The sequence below is a fragment of the Orbicella faveolata genome, unplaced genomic scaffold (genome assembly GCF_042242905.1).
Source record: "Orbicella faveolata isolate gen_17 unplaced genomic scaffold, um_ofav_v1 contig_24, whole genome shotgun sequence".
Taxonomy (NCBI): domain Eukaryota; kingdom Metazoa; phylum Cnidaria; class Anthozoa; order Scleractinia; family Merulinidae; genus Orbicella; species Orbicella faveolata.
In genome coordinates, this window is record NW_028301552.1 from 10,335,346 (window position 1) to 10,357,596 (window position 22,251).

A 22,251-nucleotide genomic window follows, 5' to 3' on the forward strand; every position below is an offset into this window, starting at 1 on the left:
AGGACATATTTGTAAACAAATATTTCATTTAAAAACAGCATGACTTGACCCCATTTAGTCAATCGTTAAGTTCTCAATTTTGACGGCTATTTTCAGCTTGCTTATTTGACGGTAAAAATATTGTGTTTTTTACGGTTGACGGTTAAATTTTTGGCCAGTGACAGTTAGCGGTTAACCCCTTTGAGAACCTTCTTCTCGCCGGTCACAAACATTTTAAGAGTTGCAAGCCTAAGTTTAGCCCGCAGTTCACCACCTCTTGTCTTCTCTTTCCTGGCTCGTGCTCGCAGTTACCATTTTACTTCCTCAGCTAGGCAAAGACTTGGCCGAGCGCTTCGTCCAACTGTGGTACTTCGAAGCATTCAAGTTGCTCATTTGAATAATGCTTGTCCAGTAGTTTGTTTTTGTTTTCACTGTTGTTTATACTTCCTCTCACGTCGGCCTCAATAAAACGGGAAGCAATTGTTGCTGAAAACCTTCGACAACATTCAAGGATAACCTTCGTTAAGCACCTCTAAACCAATCAGGATCAAGTAATTATGCCCCTCAGCCAATCAGCAATCAGTAATTTTGCCTCGTACGTAATAAATATAAAAACATATCATTTAAGCATAACAAATTTAAAATGCTTCTTCCTGCTAATGACCAGTAGCAATGAATTACCTTGGTTACCGTTTCCCCTTCTTCCCTGTAGTACTGAAAGTTCACTCCATCATCACCGTACTGCAGATTGTAGTTGGTTACCCACTCTTCATTATCTTCTCTTCTTTGTGCAGCTACACGAGTTACGGTTGTGTACAAACTGTCTAAATCAACTTGAAGCCATTGATTGGCATCAGTTGTGTGAACTACCCAAGCTCCTGCCTTCTCAGTCGTTGGCGGAAAGCGCAATCTGCCCTGGATTGCAGCATGATCTTCATCCCATTCAGAAGAAGCTGTAATTTGCTCGTCAGAGATGAGACCATTCTCCATTCCGAGAGCCTGTTGACATTCTGGAAGTGTAGTATGATCGTTTAAATACTCTAAATTTTTCTTTCAAGTAACGGTTTATTACTACATTATTTTTCCAAGACACTACCGAACTTATTATTATTTGCCCTGCAGTCCATTTTTAGTGAAAGTTTTTGAAGATACCTGCACTTTTTGTTACACAATTTTGGTGATCAGTTGCCAAACAAGTTCTCTTGAGAAGGGCACAAAAACAAATCAAGCAGGTGTAACTCATGGATTTGGAGCAAAAGAGCAATACCACAATTTTTGCACCCAATCGGAGGCGCACAGGGATATCGATTCAAATGGGTCTGGTAATTGCCCAATAAGAGCAAATTGCTTTGAAAATGCTTTAAAACAGATGTTCCAACGTTCTTTTTCAGCGAAGGTTAAAATTGGCAGTAAATTATTTGCTTTCAAGCGCAGCGAATAATTTCATACATTTATTTTAGATTTGAAAAGCTATAGAACCTTGACAACCGTAGAGTTCCACTCTCATTGATATCCAAGAATGCCAAGCTACTGGTACGAAACGGATGAAACTTGCCCTGATTGGAGGGTTTAGATCATGAGAAACGACTGTGTCCTGGTCTGTGTTTCCAGTAAAAATCTGAATAAGCAAAATTAAATCTTGTTAAAGATTTAAATAGCGCAATCAGTTTCCCTACTACTCTATAGCGCTCTGAATGTCTTCGGTAATGTAGCAGGATACAATATCTATTCTAGTAACAAATGATGTAAGGAATATTAAATGTGGGAAGAGAACTGACAATAACCGTAGACTCAGGTTACGACTATATCGCAAGAATTAGCCACTGTGATTAAATGCATTAATCTTTACTCTAGTTTCAAATGCATTTAGCCCGTCGCTTGGCCTTTACAGGTAAGAGGGTTGGACATCACCAGCAAAATTTTTTTTAAGGAAAAGCTTGATCATCATTAATGGCATTTGTGTAGTATGTCAAACTGCCAAGGAAGGAAAAGAAACAATAAGACAGAATAAAGTTGCAAGAAACAATAAAAAGGAGAGCTATGAACGAGAAAGCCTGAGTGAGACTGTAATGATACTAATTAAAAGGAAAAAAAAAACAATTAATTTGCATTTGACTGTATCGATTGTTGAAACTTGGACACCTAGTTAGTTGTACCTTATCTGCTGTTTCCCCTTGCTCCCTGTAATAGCGGAAAGTTACTCCATCGTTGCCGCAGTACTGAAGCATGTAATTGGTTACCCATTCGATATGATTAACGCCGTTACTTCCTTGCGTTGCCACACGTGTGACTTTGGTGCCCAAAGTACGCAGATCAATCTGGAGCCACTGATTGGCATCCCCTGTCGCAGCCACCCAGCTGCCACTCTTGGCTGCTGATTCTAAAAAGTGAAGCCTCCCTTGATGAGGAGCGTGATCAGCAGTATATTGGGAAGAGGCAGTGATTTGTTCGTCAGAAATTGCACCATTTTCCATTCCTTGAGCTTGGAGACACTCTAAACGTTCATTATAATTAATTATGTATCAATCGATTACCCGAAAATGACATATACCTGTGATTTTTTGGTCCACTGCCGACCGCTAAAACTTCAAGACTATTTAAGCAATGGTATACAAATTAAGATAGAAACTACAGTAGTTATTCGAGCTTCACGCTTGAAGCGATCATCGCTTTAAACATGAAACTCAAATAACAATATTCTCTCTATTGATAATACTGCTATCGTAAATACTCACTTTTAATTGGTAGGAAGCTGTGCAAATTATCCCAAATTGTATCGATAGCTGAAAATTTAAATTTTAAAAATATCGGTCTCATTGGGGTAATGGAGTCCCATAAAACTTCTAGGTTTGCCGTTCAGACAAACAAAGGCTTCTTAGGAAGAAGCAGCAGCAGTAAACAAAAACACCTCAAAATCGACCCCAACGTAGCTCCGAACGTACTTGAAGTGGCCTAACGAGAAAAAAAACCGAAAGGCATTGAAAATCTCTCCCTCGAGTTCTCGAAAATTTCTACACCGAGCTGAAGAAAAAGGACGATAAGACCTACGAACCAGAGTCCCTGGGAGTTATACAAGCGCCCCTAAACCGCTACTAAAAGAACAAAGGTTATAAGGTTTCATTTAATCTAAAGGGGAAGACCATTACTGTTCGGCACGAAGGCGAGAGAACACATCCAGATCTCATTATCAAGCGTGTCGTGTTCATTCAGGTTCATTTCCCAGCGATGCAACCGGCAAGTGTTCGTTGTTGTTGTTTTTCAAATTCGGGCGTATAGCCCTCAAGCTCCCAGTAGTCTTGGCAGTAGTACAGGATTCAGGTCCCATTAAACGGAAAATGAAAACTTACGATTTTCTTCTTCTCCTAGTGCTACCTCTGCGGCAGAATTTATTGAAGGATCAGGACGACGGTTACGGTTAATTTCTGCAGACCGGCGCCATTTTTTACTTTTGGAGTCTCGCAAGTCTCGAGAATTGATCAACTTTAACGCAACATTCACCTCAAAACTGGATCTAGAGTGTAGACAAGTATTAAAGGAAGTTATTTGCCACTACTCAGAAGGTCAACAAACGAACCTGAACGGAAGAAGATGTATTTTCACCGGGTGCTAGGGTTATGCAAATGACTTTGACACGAGCGACAGCTATGTACACACACTGACTGTGGCAGATTTTAATCTGTTCTCGCGTGCAATCTAAGGAGATACCCACCGGTTTGAAGTTATAGAACGGTTTATTAAGGTATGAAATTTACTGTGATGTGCTTTTTAGGCTTCATTTAGACCCAGCTTTTGAGATTTTTCCCGTCAAATTTGGCTAAATTTTAGTAGTTGATCAAAGGCCTCAGAGTAGGGTGTCTTCCAGCCTCGCTGGTAAGCTTGGAATTTTTCGAAACGTTTCCATATTTCGTCAGTCCAAGTAATGAATGTACCTTATAATTCGCATGAAAACGAAATTCCGTGAGCTACATTTTAGGCGACGTAGCATGCTTCACAAAATCGGTGAATTTTACCTTTCTGATCACGGTCGGCAACCTCAGTTCGGCCAAAATTCAATTTTGGCTCGTAGCAAAGGAAAAATAATGAATTGGAAAATAATGCATTGCTTTTATATGTGTGTGTGTGTCAAACCCTTTTCACCGACAAAAAATGAAGGAAAATCATTTTTGGTCCCGAAGTCGAGTGGACCGCTTTTAGCGAGACTGCCGCTTAAAATTTGACTTCGAAGTCCGTTGTATTTGACATTGGCCAGGTTACATAGCATGTCGAAAGATGCACTTATGCAAGAAACACTCAAAAGCGGATGTAAGAGGAAGGCAAAAAAACAGTCTTTTTGTGCGTTGAACGCTTCAAGTTTGCAAAGGATGAAAATGGCTGCACGTATGTCGCGTTTGCCGACTCAAACCCCACGCAGACGGGGAAATCTCCCATAAAGCTTCTACGAAGAATGAAAATTCCAAGAATGGTGGCTTTCTAGTAGAGAGAGGTACCTAGTTGGCAAGAATTTACCAGCCGCCGACCAAGCTGAAACAATGAAAGTCCAACTTTTGAAAAACTTTGGAAGAACTTTTTTAACCAGTCTTCCCATTTCAATTTCGCTTGTCTTTCCACGTTTAAACTCAGTTTTTTCGAATGAGTTCGTCCTTGCTTCTTAAGCCCTATGTCATAGTTTAAATCAAGGCTGTAAAATCTAAAATCTTCTGAGAATTTTGGTCATCGGTCAATCAAATCGGTTCGTAAATGAAATTAGCAGAATTCTAACAATACTATTGAAAATGCCGCAATCTTATTGGTTGAGCTTATCGTAAACTATCAGCCATTTAAATGCACTGACCAGAGGTCGTCCAAATAATGGGAACGGTTTCTAGTTTCTCTAATGTTTCTAAGAAGATTTATAGTGTTACTAGATAATCAAATTCTCAAGAACCGTAAAGAAAGGAAACTGACCGTTATGCGACTTTAAAAGCTCAAAATAGTTTAATGATCGAACCGATAAGCGCGCATGCAATAATGCAAGTTTCAAGTAACAATTCAACGCACGCTATTTTGTTAAGCATGAAATTCAATAGATTAGAAATCGTTATTTGAAGGAAATTTGGTTGGGAGGAAGGCCGAATCAACTATCATCTCATAGAACTCTCGAGCTAATAATCTAATCGTTAACTAGCAATAATAACAATAACACGTAGTTATGTTTGAAAACTCACCTTCGGTGCCATACACTTCAACTCTCATACAATTCCAACTATGAACTTTAGTTGGACGGAAGCGAATGTATCTTGCATACACTGGTACTGGTAACTCATGTTCATCAACTGTTATGTAGTCACCTGCTCTGTGAAATGTCTTTAAAATAATGACATACAGACTTACCTTCTAATAAAACCAATCAATTCTATTTAAGAAAGATTTTTCGCAGGGTTCGTGTAGTTATATTATGTGAACAAGATGAAGTGAGGATAAGTTGCAATGAAAAATGATGCACCATAGAGTCACAGAATCATCCGGACAGAATGCATGATCTTGAGAATTTTCTGTGGTTTCCTTTTAACAGCTGGAAGGTTATTATTACTCATTCAAATTTGAGGCTCTTGGATGGAAATCACAGTTTACCCTACCATGCGTTCTTTTTCTGCATTTTTTGTTTAAATCAGAATGCTTCTAAATTTTCAAGTAATAATAACAGTGACTCAAATTAGTATTTTTTTTCCTCTTATTCAATCTTTCGATAGCTGTGATTCCCAAGCAAAGGTCTTAAATTTCAGTGAATCATGATTTTCCGGCCGTAAAACGGAAAACGTCAAAAACTTGTCAAGATAACATTTTGTTCAATGCTATGCATGAAAAGCAGCGAAATCTTACCATGTTCACACCGTTTATATCCTTGTATGTTTCCCAGCTATCTCCACTGGATGAGAATGACAACAAGAATTCTGTAATCCATTCATTGCCATTGATGTCTCCCTGGGTAGCAATACCACACACTTCAATAATTTTTCCGAAGTCAATCTGAAGCCAGTCGTTCGGAGTGTCATCAGCGTGTAGAGCGCACCATCCATCCCCTCTGTCACCGTGTAACCGACCGTATGACGGTAGGTAGGAATCACTAAATGAAGTGCTAGCTCGCATGAAGCTGTCTGGGATGATACCGGGACTAGAAACTCCGACTGCATTGTCGAAGCATGCTGATAATAATACATAAATGTGTCTCAGAAGTTTCAATCTTGGCGGTTTTTTCTTATATTCCAATATCAAACGTTATCAGAGCATAAATGCATGCAACATGCGAGAAATCCCTATTTTTGAATTACCTGGCAAAACGAAAGAAAAAAAGGCGGTTGGAAACATTCGAAGCTGACAGATCGAAGCAAAAGCTTCTTTGAATGTATGCCATGGAAAAAAAGGAAAAAATTGACATTGTACACTAAATTTTACACTGCCACCTCAGCTGATCAGAAAAGCGTAAACGGCTGCTTATCACAGTTATAATGACTCGTTTAAACTGTAGAAATTTACCTCTCGTGACAACGAAAGGCATAACATGTAAAATATTGTCAATTCGGCATTATATTGCCCTGAATGTAAGTACTATACTAATTAAAACCGTGTTAATATATAAATGAAAACCGTATCTAAAGGCCTCAAAATCATTCCATACGAAGGAAAAAATAGAGAACAACAAGAAAAGGAAGATAAGAGAGTGGAGACAGAAAAACACTGACATGCCTTTGAGGTTTTGTATCGTCTTCTTTCGAGAAAAACATGCTTAATCGGGCGAGATTTCGTTTAAACACTATTTTAATAAATCCAGAAGTATATATCTCTATAGCGGTTGAAGCAGTTCCGTTTGCGAGTCGTCAAATTCACGAAGGGGCCAAGCCACCCCCCTAATGTTTCATGAAGGCTATATTTGCTTGGTTTATATATTTCTCAACCAAGTTTGGCAGATGAGCTTTCTTTGTTCTCCAGTTTATTTTAATGTAGAAGTTGTGACAAAATGTCAGATTATGACGTCATAATTGATGACGTCACCAAAACGTGCTATAATTTTATGTAAAATGTGATGTAAAGATTATGTCATTGGAAAGGCCTTGACTTGAGGAGTAAAATGCCGGAAACCGTTTTTTTTTGCTCTGATGATTATTTTTGAGATACCATACTGTCCTTCTTAAGTCAGTCTCTCTGGTTTATTTTTTTCAGTTTTTTTCTAGGAAGGCTAATAATCTAGAAAAATAGAAAGCCTGATGTTGTCAAAAATCGTATGGTTTTAGAAATTTGATTTTCGGCTTTGTTAGGATGGTATTAACAGTAAAAGAAACGGGTGACGTCACAGGTTATGACGTAACAAAACTAATTCTAACGCAATAATACTAGAGGGATACTTTCTTATTCCGATTTTCTTCTTTATTTTTGCTTTAGTCATCTGGCACATCACACGTGCAACATAGCTGCATTTGCTGGAACAAAATTACGGCTCTAATTTGGGGGGACCCCATATTTTGCAGATTTGTTTTTCATATTTCAAATGCCATATTTCATTTAATTTTTGTGATATGGACAAAATTTTTTCAGGTTTCAACTCCCCTTGATGTGCTCTTTCGAACACATTGTAAAAAATATGCATAATAAAAACTTCAAAGGTGGCAAAAAAACATGACGTCATCACTGTGACTTCACATTTTTGACATTTACTGACATTTTTCACGTACATGTAATTGGCAATAGGTCTCCTGCTCATCTGCCAAGTTTGGTATAGAAAGAGTCAATACTTTTTAAGTAATGCGAAATAATGTGAAATACCCAAGAACTGACGAAACATTTGGGGGTGGTTTGGCCCCCTACGTGAAACGAGGTTATTTTGAAGGTTGATCATGAAATGAACGCGGCAACCTATATGTATCACCGAGGCACTTTACAAGATTCTCCGGCTGATAATTTCAGACTTTATCAATGCGTTACGTAAATGCTGGGGATGAAGCATTGCAGCTTGCTCGCGGTTCGCAGGGTTTATCTCTGTTTAACCAATGGTTTTTAAGAGAGACTGGACGTCATTTCAGTAATTCGCTTAACTCGATTGTGTAGCCCTCAAACATTGAACGGAGCAATATCACCAACACATATATACATACCTCCATGTGCTAGACTTCCTCTAATAATCACCATAAAGTCTTGGCATAAAAGCCAAAGCAGTGTTTTCTGCATGAAGATCAAAATTAAAGGAGAAATTACTGCTTTTCATTTTTTTTTTTTTTTACATTATGTCAATAACAAATATGAAATTACCTTGAAGGACGCTAAAGGCGACTTTAAGTTCATTTCTTCTTTGGTCACACCGATTACAAACCAAAAGTGTTTTCAAGGAAATAAGAGGCACTCGTCATTCTTCATCACAAAATGGTTTTAATCTTTATTAGTAAGGAGTCTCTCGGGAGTAGCCCTTATGGAGGCAAAGAAAACTTATGAATCTTTGATAAGAAGTCCTACAACGGTTGGCCGGCAACGGAACTCTATGTTTTTGAAACATCACCTTGAAACTGGATAATTTACTCTTATAATGTTCTGGATAATTACCTAAAAAGGCAAACACACATCTCATTTAACTTTCGAAATTCAGTCAAATAATTTCACTCTCTTGTATTTTTTGCTGCAAATTACCCTGAATGAGAATGAAAGGGGCTTCACGTGTGTATTTTTGGTCACATTGATAATAAACGTAACGTTTATTCACCGACATTTATTCTAAATAATTTGTTTCATCGAGAAAGAAAAAGCGCCCCTCGAAGGTTATTTTCCTAGACAAAAAGAAAACACATCAATGTTTAAATAGAGTTCCTTATGAAACTTGGACATAAATGTAAGTTTATGTTCTAGAAACATGAACTTTAATCATTGCCGTAACTGAAAAGTCAAACACAAAGCTCAAATAAAGTTTGTAAGTTTTGTCCGTTGTCCGTTGTCATGGATACCCTTTGGGAATGTTCGGTAGTCTTCTCTTCTTTGAACGGATGGTCGCGCGTGACGATCCGTTTTTTTTTTTTCCTTACAAACGAAAGGATTTAATGTTGACACTGTTTAAGAAGAAAGAAAAAGCGCCCCTCGAAGGTTATTTTCCTAGACAAAACGAAAACACATCAATGTTTAAATAGCGTTCCTAATGAAACTTGGACATAAATGGAAGTTTATGTTCTAGAAACATGAACTTTAATCATTGCCGTAATTGAAAAGTCAAACACAAAGCTCAAATAAAGTTTGTAAGTTTTGTCCGTTGTCCGTTGTCATGGATACCCTTTGGGAATGTTCGGTAGTCTTCTCTCCTTTGAGCTGATGGTCGCGCGTGACGATCTGTTTTTGGTTTTTTTTTCCATACAAACGAAAGGATTTAATGTTGACACTGTTTAAGAAGAGGAACGAAACAGTGCTAACACTGGTGTATCAACTAATGTGCAATGTCTTTATAGGATTGTTTCAACTTGACTCCTGTGTAAGGATTTAAACTGCAATAAGCCATACAACTTTATTGGGTCAGGTTTAGTCATTTTATTTCCGATAGTATCACTGAGTACGTACATAGCAGCTTTGAATTCTTAGCAAGGAATAAAATAAATAAAGAAATAAATAAATATCTTAAATGACCACTCCCCCAATGGGGCTTTTCATGGCCATTGGAACCAAGTGATGAAACAAATAATACAAATAAACATAACATGGTTAAAATCCCAACTGGCAGAAGGCAGACCAGTTAACTATTTACAAGCGCGACCGAGGAGTTGAACTAGGGTCTACCGCGAAACAACTCCAGCTTGCTGGTCAGAGTGGGACTTGAACCCGCGACCTCTGGATTTCAAGTCCGGCACCCTAATTACTCTTCAATCTTTTAACACTTGACAAAGAAGTACTTGTGACATGAGTGATTAGTATGGGTTATCAAATGGCGACGAGTGAAATTACGAAAAAATTTCACGCGCGTTTTGTCAAAGTTCTTACAATGTCCCTTGCCTTTTTAGTAGAATTTTGAGAAAACGTGCATGAGATTATTTCTCAATTTCACGAGTATGCCATTTGATTACCTTTTAATATCAAAAGTGACAAATTACGCTTACAGCTGTGTGTTTTTTGCCAGAAAATTTTGTAATTTCGCCTGTGAAATTATAAATTAACAGTGGTAATAGGACTAAGTGAAGTCCAATCATACGAGTGATTAACAAAATGGGACGCCCGCGAAGCAGACAGTAGACGTGTACAAAATGTCCTGTTACCAATTAATCATGAACATTTCAATCCCACCTTCCCCCCACCAAAAAAAAAAAGTCGTATTTAAAAAATTGCAAAATATGATGATTGCAATTTCCGAACAATCGAGTTTGAAAAATGGCTGGTAAGTTTATTTGAGATAAACCATGACAATAATTTTACAAAAGCAGTCATTGGAATTGGTTACTGTAGTGACTGTGGTCAATGTTGTGCTTGGTGGATTTAGCTAAGAGGACTTGGCTCTTGTAACTGTCCGATTAGACGTGTTCGATTACAAATAACTGTCCGATTACACTGTCCGATTACAACTTTGCATATTAACTAGTGCAAAATAGATTGTTATGATTAACGCTGAAATGTCTCAACAAAAGTAGGGATTAATTCATCACCCGTGGTATTATTTACTAAATAGCTCAGTTAACACCGGATTTACGTGCTAGTGCTGAAAGTAATTTTTTAAATTTTCTAAACCCTTAATTTTTTTTTACTTTCCACAGGTATGTTCTCTAAGGCTTAAATTCCCTCCTCCACCCCAAGCCCCACTTCTTGATCGGTCCTCGAACATCAATTTTCGCTCCTCATAATCCCAACTTTAGATACTCTCTACTGTGCGGTACTGCTGCTCACGATCCGCCAAAACAATTCTCCTCGGCCAAAAAAATTCGGTAAAGAAACGTCCGCAAAAATTCTGAGACGAAGACTACGGTTATCAGGATCGTTCTAGGGGTTTAGAAAAGGGATGCAATGTTCTTTTTTGTTGTTGTTCCTGTTTAATGTTTTTACTAACTTACAATACTTTGTATTACGTTACTCGCTTACTTACTCACAATACACAATAATTACTTATTATGGCATAACCTACTTACACATTACGTTATTTCAGTGTTCTTAATATAAGTAGGTATGTTAAAGGGGTACCCTTTTTCAATAAAAGGCAACGAAAGCGGTAACTTTTCTCCATGTGGTATAGGAAAGGATAAGGGTTTGGACCTCGGCGCGGAACCTCCCAGTAAAAGACTTGGTAGAGTAGTGTGGGACTTGCTCAGAATGGAGGTTGCAGAAACGATGAGGAGCAAACGCAACCGTTGAACTGAATTTTTTAATCATCGTGCCTCCTTTAATTTGATTACATTATTATTTAATACATGTTAGAGTACAAAAGTAATTGTACAATTATGCTCTGTTTTCCTGGTAATATATTTCTGCAATTTCTAGCAAGTCGCCTTCAATAAGCCAGCAAGCAAGCTTTCGTAATCAGCTATTTTTCACTTGCAAATTTACTTCTGGGTGTCCTCCGTTGTGGCCTTGCGATTAAAACCAAACAAAAACGTCGCAATAAATTTTCCCATTCCGAACGCTTCTCGGACTTTCTCTTCGTCCTCTTTTACGTCATGCAAATTTATATCGAGAATAGATACGAAAATATTGACAAGAAGAACCGCAAGTGTCAGCATAAAACTGGCGGTAAAAAGTGAACCTAAAACTCTGTTCACATCATTAATCTCTACAACGTGAATTGTGTTGCCTAGCGAGAGCTCAAACTCGGAAGCAAACGAGCGGGGAAACGATGAAAAAGAAAACACAGAGCTACCAAAAGCTAACAAAGCAAAATGGGCGTGTGCTAAAAAAAGAATCCCAAAGAGAGCACAGAATGACAAAATGTCCTTTCCCGCCGTAATAATTGTCCATGCTAAGATTTGCACATGTGGATTGAGACGAATAAAATGAAGAATTTTAAAAGTGGCAATGAATAAGGCAAGAGAAAGGGCAGCATTTTCAACCTCAGTCCAGAAAATTGCAAACTGAAAACTCACTGTGACAAAAGGGTTTTTTTGCAGTTCTTGAATGCTATCATGCATAAACTTCACCTTTATAATGTAGAACACAATGGCAAGTGAGGCACTCATAATTTGTGCAATATCTATCCAGTTCCATATGAGTTTAAAAAATGCACATCCTTGGCGATATAGTCTGACTAAAAGGATGATGGCGTACACCAATACTACCAGCATAAACAACAGTTGGCACGTTATGTAAAAACTGTAAGATAGATTTTGGAAATTGAATATTTTTATCGTGTCAATCTTCTCGTAAGTAAGCCCAAATCCAAACGGTAGAACCTCATAATGATATGTTACAATGCTCATTAAATTAGTGTTTAAGTTTAAAACTTGGAATTCAAGTAAAACGGCCCTTGTTCTTCTGTCAATCCAGTCCTTGTCTTTGACGCCTTCCATCATACGGATAGCAGTTGGTTTATCGTACCCAAGGTCAAGCACATACCCGCCGCCGTCATATATATGATGTTGTGCCCATGAAGGAACATTATTAAGCTCTTCTGGCGACGAATAACGCCATGGCCTGGGACAGAGCTGTGACAGGTTGGCCCAACCCTGCTGCGCGTCTGACAAATGAATCCAATGTGGGAGATAGAGACGAGTAGTATCCTCCTCTGACATCGAATAGAAATCGTAGCACTTGTCAATGATCGTCTCAAACTCTTTCACCACTCGGCAGGAATCTATGTTGAAACAAGTACATTAAAAATGTATAATCCTGTTGCAATTATAGACTTCTACGGTGGGGTTGGTTTTCAGTAGCGAGTGACTATAAGTCGCTCCTGATCTTATCTCCTTGCAGTTGCAGGGTAATTGCTCATAACTCACGATAGCAAAGCCAATGAAAACTCTCGAATTGCATTATCAAATGATCTAGTATTTAATAATACTGGTTCTCCTGAAATTCCAGCCCGTCCCCCAAAAGATAATAATAAGACACATAATTTACCTTCCTGTATCCTCAGCTGCCGAAGACGTGGCATTCCAATGAGCATTGAAACTTTATTGCCTATATACTCTGGAGTCTTTTCCCACTGGCCATTGTACCATTCACCAGCATACGAATCGTGGATAAATTTTCCCAACATGTAAATCCAGAGCTTTTCGCCGGTCTTTGCCTACAGGAAACATATGAGATAAAAGCAACGGGCGAAGTAAGCTCTCAGTCCTCGGCAAATTGATGGCGATTTGTAATACTTCATGTAATTATAGCAGTTTCTTTTCATTTTTTCTGAGATTTTATTTTGCAGAGTATCTCCAGAAAAGTGTATTATAATTTCTCCTTGCTAACTACAATACGCTTTACTTAAGGTTATTTCGTTGAACTTGGAGTAAGGGGAGATTTTGAAGTTGGTGTTATCTTTTTCTTTTTTTTTTTTTTTTTAATTAATATCCTCGTTATTTGAAGCATTAGTGCTTATGTAGAGATAAAATCCACGATGATAATTCTTGTGTGTCTTCAGAAAAGCCGGGAACAGATAAAACATTATATGCTGTTTAAAAACAAAGAATTCGTCAATACTATCCCTACAAAGTTTGTTGACTAACATATTCCTGATACATGCCTGCTGTTTCCTCTGTATAAACTATGAGATATGTACTAAATATTCTATTAAAAAAATGTGACGGCGAACATGGACGTTAGATGATTTATCGAAACAACCATCATCGAATTCAACTTTAATTTAAAATAATGGGCAATGATCATTATGATCTGCACAAACCTTGTCAAAGTAGGTGAAGCTATCTCGAGTTCCTTTTGTCATGAGATATCGGTGATAATCTTTATCCCCATAGGTAACGATCATCAGCAACACATAAAACACCATAAAGGCGCCAAACTGTCTTGCAAAACGAAAAAACGTTGCCCTTTGTAATTGATAGGCACGCAGCTCCTTCATCTCCTCTGTAAACGATGATGCAACGCTATTACTCACCTCGTCGGGAGACTTCGGCCTACTGAAGATAATGATCAACAAAAGAGTAAAGAATAAAACTTTGCATGGTTGCCAGATGAAAACATCCTTGATACAAGAGACAACTACAGAAGCGAGCCACTGATCTGCAATTTCTTTCCCCCATTGAAGACTGTAAAATACTGTTACAGTGGCTGAAGACGCTATCGCCGCAGTACAGAGAAACCACCCAAGATACACAAAAGCATGAGGTAGCAAACATTGCCTTTTAGTCCAGGATTTCTTTGAAACGCTTTTTCTAGTGGCTTTGTCTTCTTCGGTCTCTTCACTCGAGATTGTTTTAGCCTTTCTGTAACGGAATAACACAGTTATCAAAACACTTGCTGGGGCAACAATCAATGAACTCTCAATTCCAATTATCAATTGTCGTAGTGACATTTTCAATGGTCCAATCTGAATCACTTCATCTGAAACTCCAGTCACTTGATAAAACATGGCGTTACACGCCATCGCCAAATACAAAAGAGAAAGGCAACACGAGGCTCGCTGTACACGTGTAAATGGGTTGCGCGGTGGTCTGGTAATGACAGAGGCCCAAAGATGATAATCTGCGAGGTCCACTGAAGAGACAGAGTAAAACATGTTTTTCAGTCCAGGACCGTGATGATTTGGATCATTGGACATTAGGGTAACCTTGGTCGATCCGTCACCTTTGTGAAGTGCAAGCCAATTGTTGTGGAAGAAATCCCACTTCTCCCCTGAGGATTTATCAACAAGGCGAACTTGATCCAGAAACCAGGATGAACTCTTCCCAGAATTGTCATGCCACATTTCTATCTTAATTACATTTCCGAGCGTTTTCTCCAGATGGAAAGTAAACCTATCGACGCTTCCTCTTCCAAACATCTTCCTTCCTGGTGGAGAGCTTTTAGTTAAATCAATGGCCTCTAGAGTATCGTCAGTGCCGTAGATTTTAATGAACACGTTAGCCGTCGACCCAGCATTGCGCCAAACGCCTGTAATTACAGTCAAGTAATACCTGAGTGTGCCGTTGACAGTCGGTTTGACGTGTATCGTCGGGCCCAGCTATCAAGAAAAAAATAATTCCATTCGTTATTTCTCGACCAAATTCTGCTAGCTATAAACTGATATTCTTATACATAATATTTTCAACATTTAATGTAAGTTTCACCTGAAATGCATCAGATAATTACGTGTATGTAATATTAAACAATGATTCAAACAAATTGGAAAAGTGTTATCTTTAACGGTACTTTTTCCAAGGCAACCGTGTAGGAGTAGCGCCTTTAAGGCGAGAAGTTGATAGCTACCTGAAGCACCTTCTGTTTGGAAAATGTCCTATAATAATATAGTTGCTAATTAACAGCACCTTACTGCGTCAGCGTATCTTGCACACTATGATTGAACATATGCGCATGATATGATTGAGAATATGCGCTGGTAAAAACCAGCCCTTACTACGTAGTTTGTAACACGGTTAAGGCAGGAAGTCGTATATCTAAATCGCATACTTGGCTTCTTTCACCTTGTTCATTTCTTTTTTTTCGAAAACTGGCACCAGAACTACTTCCATTTGGTAAAATAAATCAAAAGGAAATAAATGTGATCGTCCAATCATGTCTTCAAATATGAAGTATATTAAAACTATAAAATTTACCTTTCTTTCGTCCAGCATATCAGCCTTTCTTGCCCAGATTATTACCAGGAAAAAGACAGCAAAAATAGTGCAGACCGTCGCAAGAACCACATAATTCTCTGTTTCTCCAAGTCTAGTGAATTCTACAAACACCTTGTCAAAATCGATCGGATTTGGAGCAATAACAAAGCCTCCACCAAAAGCTGTAAGATGATTGCATCGACACTGTAGTATTTGGTCGTTCGTGTCATCTCCAACCTAGACAGAAATAAACCAAGAATTCAAAAGCGTGTTTATGTAGTTTGGGTGACACCTTTTATCGAATATTCGATTGTTTGTTAAATATTCCGTAAATCACGTTTGATCATGGTTCTTCCAGGTGAAATTGTTGTGCCATCATGCCAGTTGGGTTATCTGGAAAATAGCTATCTTCGAAGGCAGAACATTTTTGTTTTGTTGTTGTTTAAAAAAAAATGTTTTTTTTAAGTGATTTATTGTTAGTAATACAAATGGCTGTATTATTCTGACGAATGATAAGTCGCGTAGTTAGACGTCACAATAATGCACCACCATTATTAGGGTGGCGGAACTACTAAACACAATACGGCCTGTCCGTTAAGTATGTCAGTAAGTGGGGCAGGCAGCTACTGCAAGTTGTGTTTTATTTAATTACGACCATTTTTATTCATAAGCATTGGATATTTCAAGAATGTTTTTTTCAACCAACCTTACAGCCGTCTTTTGTCCACTTGTCCTGCGTCAATGAGAAATAGTAGCAGCTGTACTTGCGAACTTTGACGCTATAGTTCTGATCGATAGTGGGATTATATGTCAATGTTCTGTTGTATTCAATTCCTTTCACTGGAGGTGGCTTTGGTTCAACACAGTCTCTTTTCTTTCTTCTTCTTCTTCCAAAGCACGAGCGTCTTACTCGAGTACTATTCAACTGACCTTGTTCGACGTACAGCACTCCGACGTAATACAAACCTGTCTGGTTGAAGTCCGCAGTAGATATAATCTCAAATGGACTCCTTGAGCACTTTGCTACAAACCGACCACCTCTATTGACCCAGTTACAAGACGAATAATCAGGTACAATGGAAGTATAACTGTAACTGTTTACAGTTGGACGTTCTCCATATTTAACATACACCACCATCATAAGACTAAGGTTTGTTGGTTTCACCTCGAGGATCATAGAATCAGAAATATCTGTGAGTTCCAAAGTGTGGTATCGCATCATTAATGGTCTGATAAAAAAGATATTTGATGAAGATTTTCCAGAATTAAGGGGTATTTTGATGTCGATAGCTATGTTATTTCCTCCAACGGGTAATACTGTTCCTTTATTGTCTGAGAATTCAAGACTCAGTATTTCCGACTTTATTTGTTGATGGCTTTCGTCCCAGCGATATGGATTGAACGTTGTGCGAATCATCTGTAAAAAGAGTTCACATTAATTTTTTAACTAATTAAAAATTAATTAATAACAAAGTAAATAGCTAAAGTAAATCAAATAATAAATTCATAAATAAAGCTACTATTAATGCAAAGACTCAATAATGACATTTTTTTATGAGCTTTTCGTTTTGCCTCAAGGCAATTAAAAAATACAATGAATTTAAAAAAAAGCAGAACGATAACAAGAGGTAGCGAAAATGGAAAAACAAAATTGACCCATCAACTCATTTTTCCAAAGCTACCAAGCGACAGTCTTTCCCAATACAACCCCAGACGAATAAACTGATGTACATGTACAATAAATTGAAGATTTTTACACTCAAAACAAACGTCAATTTTGTGCGCTTTAAACAGCGAATTGTCCTTTATTATGCCGGAAATAGTGAATAATCCGACCAACTATGCGCACATACACTCATACAATAATCGGCCGACTACAGACACGTACAGTACAAAAACATATCTCAATCGCACGATGTCGAACTCTCCCGTATCACGTGATTTTGCTGACGTCGCTCTCTCGATTACATAACGTCACACACATTATTACAAAACGCCACATCAACGACAACTCTGCGCATGTCAAGCCAGATTACGCTTTCTTGGACTATGCATCTTCGGCGAGTCACTCAAGTAGCTTTTTAATATTTATTTAAGGTTGTGTTATCAACTGCTTATTAACCGAAAATGAGGTCTTTATGAAAAAATCTCAAACCGACACCTTGCCGAATTACGGTAAGGCCGTACCTATTAACTACAGCCAATCAGAGCGCGCGTTATATCGTCTACAAGCACAAGCCATACAATAACGCATTATAATTAATGGGTTTTAATAAAATAAAATACAGTATTACGGTAACAACCAGACCATACTAACTTGATATTCAGTCTCTTCGACCTCTGCGTTGGGAAAGGCTTGCCTCATATTTGGCGGAAGTTCAAAGCTCTGATCCTCTGAAAAGTTGAAACGTTTTTCTTGAAGTCCGCAGGACGTTTCGCGACCCAGCATGACATCCATTCCTGGGACACGGAGCTTTTTAGGAGATTGGGATACTGCTAATCTTATCGCCAGAGTGCGGAGCAACGTTTTAACAATGCTCATCGACTCCAAAACAATATCTTTTGCCTAGAAAAATAAAACTCGAATTAAACTAAGTTCTCCTTTTTCTTTGCAACCATTTTACAAAAGTGTACCTTCACTTGGTCCAAAGACAGAAGTCTGGTGTTCCCATTTACTGCCGCATCATCTGCAGATACCATAAGCAGCTCAACTGTTCCATACAGCAAGTTATAAACTCCTTGGAAAATAAACTTTTCGTCTTTGGCGTTCATATTCTTCGCGTTAGAAAGCAATATATCAGTCATGTTTCCCAGTATTGTCGGAAGAAGGTTCTGCCGAGGAAAATATGTTATTAAATACTGAGATTTCCTAATCAAGAGACAGTCCACGTCAAAGTTCAAACATTTTTGCATGCTCAGAAAAAACTTTTTCACAAAATGAGTAGGCATTAAAATCAGGGATTTTATTTAATTAAGTAGCATGTTACCTTACTGTGGAAGGATAACTCGGTGACAGTCTTTCCAGCTGTTGCTAAAAATGCTGAAATAAAAACCACACTCGGAAGATCATCAAGCTCTGCAAGTTGAAACCGCTTTAGGGCAATGTCTCTGAGCTGCAAGAAACAAATCATAGCTAGTAATCATATTGTAACGCGCGCGGGCGACAACGACTTCCAGTCAAGGAGTCCAACAGCCAACGGTTTAATTACTCGACTCTCAACGTTTAGCTTACTTGTACATGGCAAGTCTACTAACACACACAGGCCACTCCATCACGTGAGTCCCTTAAATACGCTGTATTACGAGTACATTGCGCATCCCGTACTCGCCATATAACCGTCTCTTAGTCTTAGAACTCTCGCGAGTATACATTCAAATACAACCGTTATACATCTTAGCACGCGCATCATAGCTCGTGCAATCACTATATCAGTTTCATTACAATATCTTTCTAGATTTGGCTTAATTTTGCCAAGTTCTTGACTTGAACTCAAAATTGCCTCGCTTTTTACACATGTACTATTTTGTCCTAAATCAAATAGAACTGTAAAAAGCCATCATGTCTAAGATGGCCCTGTCAACATGAGCACAAAAATTCTGCATACGAGCCAAGTGGTTCATCAGTCTGGAGTTTATCCAAATTTCTGTTGCATGTAGCGACCAGAAGTATTTTTACTCCTCCTGGATGGGATGCTAGTCCATCGCAGGGTTACCCCCAGCATTAAATTCGCCAGTACCCATTTATACACTAGGATGGAGAGAAGCAGTGTGAGAGTAAAGTGTACATGTCTTGCCCAAGAACACAACACAATGGTCACGGCTCGAACCCGGAGTCAAGCACACTAACCATCACGCCCCCACTCCTCCCATAATCCCAAATCTAGGTAGGACACTTTAAAGCTTAATAATTACAGCACTCCTCTGTTCAGTCGATACTGTTGCGTTGGAAAAGTTGTGTTTCCCCAATGCTTGTGTCTCTATTGTCAACAACATGGCCGTCATTAGCTGCCAGACCCTGTGCGTATCCATTATGTCGAGATGCTCTTCGAACAGGCTTGGAGATTTTTCAAGAAGTTTAAAAAGATCTTGTTCCGCTTTCAGTCCGGGTGGAGTTACCTATAACAATAAATAAAATGCCAGTTGACGATAGTAATCAACCCAAAACTTTTATCTAATTTACTTTTACACTAGGCTCAGAATTGATATTAGTAATCGCGCACATCAATAAAAACAAAACTGGCTTGTACCTACCCCCTAACCCCTTTCACCCGCTCATGTATTCAGCAAAGTAAACCTTTTCTACTGTTTTTTTTCATGATATCCTTAAGTCTTTTTAAGAAATAAACTTCTGTACTCAGATAATAGTAATAGTTATTTTGTAAAATAATGCGCGCCTCGATGTCAAAAGGGCGTTAAACGTGGTCACGAAATGTCATGACTACAGTTCATACCGTTACTGGAATATCAAGCTCAGAAGTAGCACCATTGCTCCTCGAGACAAATACTTTGACGTGGGATAAAAATCCATTTGAGGCATTTCCTTGCGGTAAAACTAACTGCAGTTTATCAACAAGGCCATAATACAAGGTGTAATGTATATTGCCATCCCCAATTATCTGCACTTCGTAGGTGAAAGTTTCATTTAGTGCGAACCAGCCGAAACAAAACAGGTCAAATGATGTATAAACTGCTTCACCAGTGTCGGGTGTTATAGTACACGAGCCATCACGCGGAAGTACTGCGGTCTTGAAAACCTGCACACTTGTAGACGGGGTTACATTGCTAAGAAGAACGGTCAATTCTAATCTATACTTCGTATTGTCTTCAAGAGTGTTAGGATCCATTGAAAAAACTTTGGAGTTTCCAGCGTTGCTCAAAATTTGCGCCCATTCCAGGTCTTGGCCTTCTCCGTAAAGAGTCCATTGGTACTCCACTTGGTCATCACACGAGTAGCCCACGTAGTCGGCTGAGATGATCAGCGGCGCGGACGGGATGATGTTTAAACGATCATTTAATACAAAACTGTTGGAGAAAAATATAGAAACGATTTCATGGATATACCACGCACTACAGTAGCCTAGCAGAAACATCTTCCAACCAAGCAGGAGAGGAAATAAAAGTTGCCTGTTACATGTATTTCTGTGTCCTTCTGCTTATTGAGCTACAAAGACAAAGACATTTCTCTTTCTATTACCAAAAGAAATAATCCATCTCAAATATAACCGCCTTTTTTTAAAGTGGTTTTACTATTTAGCATTTGTCCAATTAGAGTATTCACTTTCTCTAGAGTTTTTGGAGAAAGGTAAATAGCCACAAGATGGGGACTACAGCAACAGCAACGTGATCATTGTGATTGCTGTCAGTACTGAGAAACATTCCCCAACATTTTGCAGATTCTATACTTACTTAAGTGAAACTTCAGGAGGACTTCCCTCAACCACGTGAACAGTCTTTCTGTCACTTGACGTTCTGGCGTCTTTCGTAACGATTAGATGAAAGGCGTATGAGGCTGTTGTGTTCTCCATTACTGAGGCATTCAATGCTACAACAGGTTGAGTGGACTCCAGTCTCCCAATACCCGTACCGAAACAGCCTCCATCTAAGCCAGAGCCATTCAAAGGAACGGATACCACCTGGATCTCCAGCGGGTTTTCCGTTGGGAATTCTTCACTCGATTCCTTACAAAGCCAATAAAACGTTAGCGTCTCCAGGTCCCCAGGGCCAACATGAGGATCATAAGACTCTGATCCATTTAGAACGATGTTCTGCTTATTTCCCCTGGTTATTTCAGTTTCACCTGAGATTATTGCCACCAGTGGTAAGGGTTGTATTGTAATATAACCCTTATCATATACATTCTCTCTTTTATTATTGTCTCCTTGGACTAGGGTGAAAACGAAGTACAAAGCATGTAGATCGTGGGCGAATGGTAAATGGTGGTCGGAGAGAGTCCATTCGCTTGTGTTCGCCGAAACTATGGTTCCATTCAAAATAGCTTCAGAATCGTTTAATGATGGACTTGCTAATATCCAAGACATGTTTTGTGTCCAGATCTGAGCGCACCTCACTTCAATGTTTGTTTGGAATGTGTAATATGAACTCAACTGAACCACAGCGGCTTGATCGACTGTCCGTCCAACATTGGTTATTCTTACTCTTGGAGCGTCACACAATGTGGTCCCTAAAACAGTGGAAAATCATATTATATTGTTTCCTCCGGGCGTGATAAATTTAAATATAACAATTTTATGGCACATCCTCCTTTTCTTCTCCTCGCAAGAGTTAGAATGCAAATAGTCAGGGTAATATGTAAGGATACGTAAAGCGTTAATTATAGTTGAGGATATGAAGGCAATATCAAGGTTTAATAAAAGTGCTACCAGCTACTTTTTTCCTGTTTTTTTCTAAAGGAAATAACTAGTGCCCCTATTGAGCTTGGAATTACACGAAGTTACAGTAATTTGTCATGCATTGGCTAATTCTAACGTTTACGACGCCTAAAACCCTTTTTTGGCGGTATCTTTAGTCCATATCCACTCTTCATTGGAAAGTGTTCAGCGTTATACAAATTAGAAATTGGCCAAAATTATTT

General features: G+C 38.6%; 2 protein-coding genes across 2 annotated transcripts in view; both read right to left on the bottom strand.

Moving 5' to 3' along the window:
- Positions 1–22,251, bottom strand: part of LOC110061010 (polycystin family receptor for egg jelly-like) — a 353,714-nt gene that overhangs the window by 21,367 nt on the left and 310,096 nt on the right. The window contains exons 8-12 of the mRNA XM_089291705.1: positions 5,839–6,161; positions 5,184–5,322; positions 2,136–2,473; positions 1,459–1,597; positions 661–989 (exon numbers count right to left, since the gene is read on the bottom strand). Coding sequence (XP_089147831.1) covers positions 661–989; positions 1,459–1,597; positions 2,136–2,473; positions 5,184–5,322; positions 5,839–6,161 — 1,268 coding nt within the window. The remainder of the gene's footprint in view (positions 1–660; positions 990–1,458; positions 1,598–2,135; positions 2,474–5,183; positions 5,323–5,838; positions 6,162–22,251) is intronic.
- On the bottom strand, positions 10,659–21,697 carry LOC110060973 (polycystin-1-like protein 2). Its single transcript, XM_020767784.2, has 11 exons — positions 21,066–21,697; positions 20,111–20,681; positions 19,572–19,775; positions 18,647–18,772; positions 18,294–18,491; positions 17,977–18,225; positions 16,366–17,076; positions 15,660–15,896; positions 13,790–15,067; positions 13,015–13,183; positions 10,659–12,748 (listed from the first exon to the last, which is right to left on the bottom strand). The coding sequence occupies exons 1-11, from the start codon at positions 21,695–21,697 to the stop codon at positions 11,505–11,507; spliced, it is 5,619 nt and encodes a 1,872-aa protein (XP_020623443.2). The 3' UTR covers positions 10,659–11,504.

Coding starts and splice junctions, on each gene's coding strand:
- LOC110060973 (XM_020767784.2), bottom strand. CDS start 21,697: ATGTCTTGGATATTAGCAAGTCCATCATTAAACGATTCTGAAGCTATT. Junction 19,776..20,110: donor AGCTTGATATTCCAGTAACG/GTATGAACTGTA, acceptor TTATTGTTATAG/GTAACTCCACCCGGACTGAA. Junction 12,749..13,014: donor GCAGCTGAGGATACAGGAAG/GTAAATTATGTG, acceptor GTTTCAACATAG/ATTCCTGCCGAGTGGTGAAA.